At 44.1% G+C, this 8,414-nt stretch overlaps 1 protein-coding gene across 1 annotated transcript; it reads right to left on the bottom strand.

Annotated features, from left to right (window-relative positions):
* Positions 1–5,400: 5,400 nt before the first annotated feature.
* LOC138905110 (uncharacterized) lies at positions 5,401–8,192 on the bottom strand. Its single transcript, XM_070193612.1, has 2 exons — positions 7,751–8,192; positions 5,401–6,281 (listed from the first exon to the last, which is right to left on the bottom strand). Exons 1-2 carry the CDS (start codon positions 8,190–8,192, stop codon positions 5,401–5,403), a joined length of 1,323 nt encoding a protein of 440 aa, XP_070049713.1.
* Between the last annotated feature and the right edge of the window lie 222 nt (positions 8,193–8,414).

Genomic DNA, 8,414 nt, shown 5'->3' with positions numbered 1-8,414 from the left:
CATCCCCAATTCCTTCTACGCGAACGCAAGAGGCCTTCCGCGTTTGCGAAGAAGGAAACCAGAACTGGAATTTTTTGGTTTTTCTAACTTTGCTCTGAGGGGTCCGAAACTCGCCCGAGCCACTCGGGACCCCGTCCAAAGGCACCAACAAGGCTAAAAATATGATACGGACCTGCTCGAACTCTCGAAACGCCAAAATCAACAACGGAACAAAGAATCGCAACCCAAAACCAAATTGAATCAAAATATGCACTTCAAGTTTTCCAAATTACTCTAAAAGCGCCGAATCATACTTAGACTACTCAGAATGACACCAAATTTTGCGTGCAAGTTTTAAATTGCATTAAGGAACTATTCCCGATCTCGGAATTCCATTTGGACCTCGATATCACCAAAACCTGCTCCAAACCAAATTTAAAGAACTTCTAAATCTTCAAAGAACCAACATTCACTATTAGGCGCCGAAACGCTCCCAGATCATCCAAAACCCGGTCCGAGCATACGCCCAAGTTCCAAATCATCATACAAACCTATTGGGACCATCAAATCCCTATTCCGAGGTCGTTTATTCAAAATGTTGACCGAAATCAAACTTGGCTCAACTTAAGGAACCAATTGTCCCGATTTCAACCCGCACCCTTCCGAATCTCAAACTAACCACCCCCGCAAGTCATAAAATAGTAAAAGCACATACGGGGAGTCTTATTTAGGGAAAAGAGGTTCTAGAAAGCAAAATAACCGATCGGGTGGTTACATTCTCCACCTCTTAAACAAACGTTCGCCCTCGAATGGGTTTAGATTCATACCTGGAGTGCTGAATAAGTGTGGATATCTTCTCTGTATGTCCTCCTCGGACTCCAAAGTTGCCTCCTTGACTGGTTGGCCACTCCATTGAACCTTTACCGTAGAAATCCTCTTGGATCTCAATTGGCGATCCTGCCTATCAACAATGGCAACTGGCTCCTCTTCATAACCCAGACTCTCATCTAGCTGAATCGTGCTGAAGTCCAACACATGTGACTAGTCGGGATGATACCTCCGAAGCATAGACACGTGGAAAATTGGATGAACTCCCGATAGACTGGAGGCAAAGCAAGCTCATAAGCAACCTCCCTAACTCGCCTCAACACCTCAAATGGGCCTATAAACCTTGGGCTCAACTTGCCCTTCTTCCCAAATATCACGACCCAAAATCCAACTAGCCGTGATGGCACCTAACCTCACCCTCTATGTAAGCCCAATAACAATAATCCGATTCAATTAATATTTAACTAACTCTAATTCACTCCCCAAGGACTGGTAGTACAAATCATAAGCTTCTAAAATTAGAAATTACAAAGCTGGTATGAAATAAATACATCATTTGTTCGAAATATACACAAACATATTTTTATAAATCTAAGGCTACCATGAACAAGAGGCAGCTACAACCAGAACGCAGGTATGTCTTCAAATCCAGCTCCCGTCAATCACAGCAACATCAACATCCAATATCTGCACGCAAGGTGCAGAAGTGTAGTATGAGTATAACCAACCCCATGTACTCAATAAGTAACAAACCTAACCTTAGGTTGAAAGTAGTGACGAGCTGGTACCAAGGTCAGAGTCAACTCCAATAACCAATATCAGTTCATAACAACATAACGCAAGTAATAAAAGAAGTAACTCAAAGATAAAATGCTCAGCTTAATCTTGATTTCTAAAAATAGTTCTGTCGTTCAAGTATATCAGTGAAAACCCAAATCGTTCACCGAAGTTGCCAAAAATATAAGTAAGTTTGAAAACAATAATTTTTCCAAAAATCCTTTTAATAATAAATAATATGTCTCATTTTCTTTCTATATGACTAGTGAAAATGCATCACTATGTCCATATGCCAAAATGTGTGAGAAGTCATGAATGATGTGATACCGTACAACATGAGGAAAATGCATCTCTATGCCTGTGTGTCAAATGTGCATGTCACTGCGATGCAACTCAGTGATAAAATCAGATGCATACTCTCAGAGTATCATTTCACTCAGTCCTCCCAATCACTCAGTCCTCACAGTCACTCAGTCCTCACAGTCACTCAGTCCTCACAGTCATTCAGTCATCACAGTCACTCAGTCCTCCCAATCGCTCGGCACTCGCACTCAGTAGGTACCTACGCTCACTGGGGGTGTGTATAGACTCCGGAGGGGCTCCTTCAGCCCAAGCACTATAATCTGCACGGATAACTCACGTGCTGCACGGACAACTCATGTGCTATAGTATTAATATCTGTATCTACACGGACAACTCACGTGCTATAATAAGCCAATCTGGCCTGCTGCGGCGTGCAGCCCGATCCCATAATAATAAAGTATATAAAGCCAATATGGCCTGCTGCGGCATGCAGCCCGATCCCATAATTATCCTCATAATCAGACCCTCGGCCTCACTCAGTCATCAATCTTTCCAGTCTCTCGGGCTCACAATGTCATGAAACTAGCCCAAAATGATGATATGATGAATCAATATATAGCAACAGAGACTGAGAGATGATATGTAATGAATGAATATGACTGGGTATGAAATTTCATTTTAAACAAAAAATTCAACAACAATATGACCTCTGTGGGTCTCAATAATACTGGCATATAGCCTCAACATGATTTTTTTAATATGATTCTCAGCTCAATTTCTTTAACACATAAAAATACATAGAAAATGCCAAGATTGTTTGACTACAACATTTCACGAAACCAATTATGTCACAATTTTTATAGTGCACTCCCACACACCCGTCACCTAGCATGTGCGTCACCTCGAAACAATTCACATAATACATATATTCAGGGTTCATACCCTCAGCTCCAAGATTAGAAGAGTTACTTAACTCGAACAAGACGAGTCCAATATCGGGCAAGCTAAACAATGCTCCAGAAATTCCATTCTGCGCGTAGCAACTTCCGAACGGCTCGAATCTAGTCACAATTAATTCGATTCACTCAATATAAATTATAGGAATTAATTCCATATGAAAATACTAATTTTCCCAAAAAATTCGAAATTACACTCAAAAATCGTCAATGGGGTCCACATTTCAGAATCTGATAAAACTCACAAAATCTGAACCCCCATTCAACCACGAGTCCAACCATACCAAAATTACTCAAATTCGACCACAACTCGGCCTTCAAATCCTCAATTAAAGTCTATGAATTTTTCTACTATTTTCAACCCAAAACATTAATTTGTTGATAAAAATAACAATAGATTCGTGTAATTTAACCAAAACAGAGTTAGAATCACTTACCCCAATCCATATGGTAAAATCCGCCTCAAAAATCGCTTCAATCCGAGCTCCAAAGCTCCAAATGTGTTAAAATGGCCGAAACCTTGAAATATAGCTTCTGCCCAGACATTTACTCTTCGCGATCGCGAAGCACAAAAATTTTCAGCCCAAAATTTGCCCTTCGCGATCGCGAAGAACAAACTCCCCAACTCTTCCAGATAGCCTCTAGTATAATGGTCATAACATTTTGTTAAAAAAACTCAAAATAACAAATGGTTTGACTTTCTGAAATCTACACATCAAGGGCTACAACTTTTATTTTTGGATCATCTCCAAATTCCTTATAGATTGCGAGATATAAGCTTCCAAAGTCGGGTCAGTGCAGTAGAGATTTTGTTCTACGCGATCGCGAAAGAGCTTCCGGGATCGCGATTCACAAGGCCCCAAACTGTTGTTTGCTCTTCGCAAACGCGACCAAATATTCGCGATCGCGATTCACACCTCTGTAGACAAAAACTAGCAATTAAAAATGGCCTAGAAATGGTCCGAAACCACCCCGAAACTCACCCGAGCCCCTCGGGACCTCAACCAAATATACCAACAAGTCCTAAAACATCATACGAACTTAGCCAAAGCCTCAAATCACATCATACAATGCTAAAACCACGAATCATGCCCCAATTCAAGCTTAATGAAACTAAAAAATTCCAACTTCTACATTCGATGCCGAAACCTATCGAATCAAGTCCGATTGACCTTAAATTTTGCACACAAGTCATAAATGACATAACAGACCTATTCCAATTTCCATAATCAGATTCTGACCCCGATATCAAAAAGTCACCTCCCTGGTCAAACTTCTAAACTTAAATTTCTATTTTAGCCATTTTAAGCCTAATTTAGCTACGAGCTTCCAAATAATTTTCCGGACATGTTCCTAAGTCCAAAATCACCATATGGAGCTATTGGAATCATCAAAACTCTATTCCGGGGTCGTTTACACATAAGTCAACATCCGGTAACCATTTTAACCTAAGCTTTAAGCCTTGGATTTCATTCTTCCAAACTAACTCCGAAATACCTGAAAACCAAAACCGACAATTCACACAAGTCATAATACATCGTATGAAGGTATTCAAGACTTAAATTGTAGAAAGGAGCATAAATGCCCAAAACAACTGGTCAGGTCGTTACACAAACCTCATGATTCCCTTTATCGGCGAGACTTTCAAGAGAACTTTCTCGCCCACCATAAACGATAAATCACACGCCCTCTGATCTGCGTAACTCTTATGTCGGGACTGTGCTACGCGAAGTCGCTTCTGAATCGACTTTACCTTTTCCAAGGCATCCTTCACTAAATCAGTACCATGCAACCTAGCCTCGCCGGGCTCAAACCACCCGATGGGAGAACGACACCGCCGACCATATAAAGCCTCAAATGGAGCCATCTCGATGCTAGACTGATAGCTGTTGTTGTAAGCAAACTCAGCCAAAGGAAAGATTCGATCCCACTGCCCTCCAAAGTCAGTCACATATGCTCTGAGCATGTCCTCCAATATCTAAGCTGTCCGCTCCGACTGACCGTTGGTCTGTGGATGAAATGTTGTGCTGAGTTCTACGCGGGTCCCCAACTCACTCTGTACCGCTCTCCAGAAATGTGATGTAAACTGAGGACCTCTATCTGAAATGATGGAAACGGGCACACCATGCAACCGAACTATCTCCTGGATATAAATCTGGGACAATCTCTCTGAAGTATATGTAGTCATCATAGGAATAAAGTGTGCCGACTTGGTCAATCTGTCTACAATAACCCAAACTACATCAAACCTCCGCAAAGTCTGCGGCAACCCAACTACGAAGTCCATAGAGATGTGCTCCCACTTCCACTCGGGTATAGTCATCTACTGGAGTAGGCCTCCTGGTCTTTGGTGCTCATACTTAACCCGCTGGCAATTTAAGCATCTAGCTACATACACAAATATGTCTTTCTTCATCCGCCGCCACCAATAATGCTGCCTCAGGTCATGATACATCTTCGTAATGCCTGGATGAATGGAATATCGAGAGATGTACGCCTCTTCTAGAATCCTCTCCCTTAGGCCATCAATATTAGGAACACACAGATGACCTTGGAGTCACAAAACACCATCCTCACCAATAGAAACCTCCTTGGCACTACCCTGTAGTACCGTCTCCCTGAGAACCATCAAGTGCGGATCATTAAACTGTCGAGCCTTGATTTGCTCCAATAGTGAGGACTGGGTAATGACGCAAGCAAGAACTCGGCTGGGCTCTGAAATATCCAACCTCACAAGTCTGTTAGCCAAGGACGGAATATCCAAGGCTAGTGGTCTCTCCTCTACTAAAATGAATGCCAAACTAACCATACTCTCTGCCTTCTTGCTCAAGGCATCTGCGACTACATTCGCCTTGCACGGATAATAAAGAATGGTGATGTCATAATCCTTCAGTAACTCAAGCCACCTACGATTCCTCAAATTGAGATCCCATTGCTTGAAAAAATGCTGCAAATTGCGATGATCGGTGTAAATCTCACAAGACACCCCATATAGATAATGCCTCCAGATCTTAAGAGCATGAACAATCGCGGCCAACTCCAAATTGTGAACCGAATAATCCTTCTCATGGGGCTTCAGCTGACGTGAAGCATATGCAATAACTCGCTCCCCTTGCATCAATACACAACCCAAGCCAACGCGTGAAGCATCACAATACACAGTATACATCCCCGAACCGGAAGGCAACACAAGGACTGATGCTGTGGTCAAAGCCGTCTTGAGCTTCTGGAAGCTCGCCTCACAATCATCGGACCAACGAAACTGAGCACCCTTCTGGGTCAATCTAGTAAAAGGTGCTGCAATAGATGAGAAGCCCTCCACAAACCGGAGATAATAACCTGCTAACCCTAAGAAACTCCCGATCTCAGTCGCCGAATTAGGACGAGGCCAACTCTGAACTACCTCAATCTTCTTGGGATCCACCTTAATGCCCTTGCCTGATACCACATGTCCCAAGAATGTCACAGAATCTAACCAAAATTCACACTTGGAGAACTTAGCATATAGCTTCTGTTCCCGCAAGGTCTAGAGCACTACTCTCAAATGCTGCTCGTGCTCCTCCATGCTACGCGAGTAAATCAAGATGTCATCAATGAAGACAATAACAAAGGAATCAATATAAGACATGAACACCATGTTCATCAAATCCATAAACGCCGCTGGGTCATTGGTCAAGCTGAAGGACATTACTAGAAACTCATAATGGCCATATCTAGTACGGAAGGCAGTCTTCGGAACATCTGAGTCCCGAATCTTCAACTACTAGTATCCCTATCTCAAGTCATTCTTAGAAAACACCCTAGCACCCTACAACTGGTCAAACAAATTATCAATAAGCGGCAACGGGTACTTGTTCTTAATGGTGACTTTGTTCAACTGGCGGTAATCAATGCACATCCGCATAGTCCCATCTTTCTTCTTCACAAATAATACCGGTGCACCCCAAGGTGATACACTCGGCCTGACGAACCCCTTGCTAACAACTCCTCAAGTTGTTACTTTAACTCCTTCAATTCTTTTAGAGTCATACGGTATGGTTGGATAGATATAGGATGAGTACTTAGAGCCAAGTCAATACAGAAATTGATATCATGATCCGGTGGCATGCCTGGAAGATCAGAAGGAAATACATCGGAGAACTCCCGGACTACTGGCACTGAATCAATCGTCGGAGACTCTGCGGTGGTATCCCGAACATAGGCTAGATAAGCCACGCAACCCTTCTCGACCATATGTCGAGCCTTCGGAAAAGAGATGACCCGACTAGATGTGCTGATAGATGAGCCTTTTCACTCCAACCTCGGCAACTCTGGCATCGCTAAGGTAACAGTCTTGTCATGGAAATCAAGGATGGCGTGATATGGGGATAGCCAGTCCATGCCCAGGATGACCTCAAAGTTGGTCATGTCAAGCAACAGAAGATCTGCTCTAGTCTCATAACCACAGAATGTGACCACACAGGACCGATAGATCCGGTCCACAACAACAGAATCACCCACAAGAGTGGACACATAGACAAGAGTACCCAAGGACTCACGAGGAATATCCAAAAAGCGAGCAAACAGAGATGACACATACGAATAGGTAGACCCTGTATCAAATAATACTGAAGCATCTCTACCGCAAACAGAGATAATACATGTGATCACGGCATTTGAGGCCACTATATCTGGTCTAGCCGGAAAAGCATAAAATCTGGCTGGAGCGCCACCTGGCTAGCCTCCGCGTGCCTGACCTCAACCTCTAGGACGGCCCCTACCCATCTGCCTTCTGCCTCTGGGCGACCAGATGGCCGGTGTGGCTACTGGAGATGCAATCATGGGCTGCTGACCCTACTGCACTGCCTTGCCCCGAAGCCTGGGGCAATGCCTCTTCATGTGACTAGGATCCCCGTACTCATAACAACCTCTCAGAGCGGTGGATTGCTGCCCTAAAGTCCGACCATGATGGCCTGAATACCCACCGGAAGAACCCTGGATAGCTGGTGGGTGATATGAAATCTTTGGAATGGCACTGAAGTAGGCACGGGAAGAACCGTGATAACCGGAGTACCCACTGGAAGAACCCTGAATAGCCGGCGGCCGGTAAGAACTCTCCGGCATAGCATTGAAATAGGGCCGTGCTGGAACACCTCGAGGAGGTGGTGGTGCTGAATATGGGGGCATGCTGGGCTGAACCCTCCCAAAATGACCTCTGCCCCTAGTTGGGGCACCTCTGAACTCTCCAGAAAAATGAGACCTCTTGTCCCGCTGCATCTGCTCTCTACCCTTCTGACGGTAACCCTCAATCCTGCGAGCGATCTCCACTACTACCTGATAGGGAGTCCCCATCCCAACCTCCCGAGCCATGCTAGCCTGAACACTAGAGTGCAGCCCCGTAACGAACCTCCGCACTCACTCCGCCTCAATAAGAAGTATCATAAGTGCATGGCGAGACAACTCAGAAAATCGTGCCTCATACTCGGTCACTGACATCTGACCCTGCTCGAGCCGTTCAAACTGACACCGCAACTCTTCCCTCTAGGAGGGTGGAATATACCTGCCCAGTAATAGGCGTGTGAATTGATCCCA

This window comes from Nicotiana tomentosiformis, chromosome 2 (assembly GCF_000390325.3).
Source record: "Nicotiana tomentosiformis chromosome 2, ASM39032v3, whole genome shotgun sequence".
NCBI classification, from domain to species: domain Eukaryota; kingdom Viridiplantae; phylum Streptophyta; class Magnoliopsida; order Solanales; family Solanaceae; genus Nicotiana; species Nicotiana tomentosiformis.
Note: the sequence above shows the minus strand (reverse complement) of the source record. Positions and strands in the feature narration are given on the sequence as shown.

Coding starts and splice junctions, on each gene's coding strand:
- LOC138905110 (XM_070193612.1), bottom strand. CDS start 8,192: ATGGCTCGGGAGGTTGGGATGGGGACTCCCTATCAGGTAGTAGTGGAG. Junction 6,282..7,750: donor GCAATCCACCGCTCTGAGAG/GTTGTTATGAGT, acceptor ATGTGGTATCAG/GCAAGGGCATTAAGGTGGAT.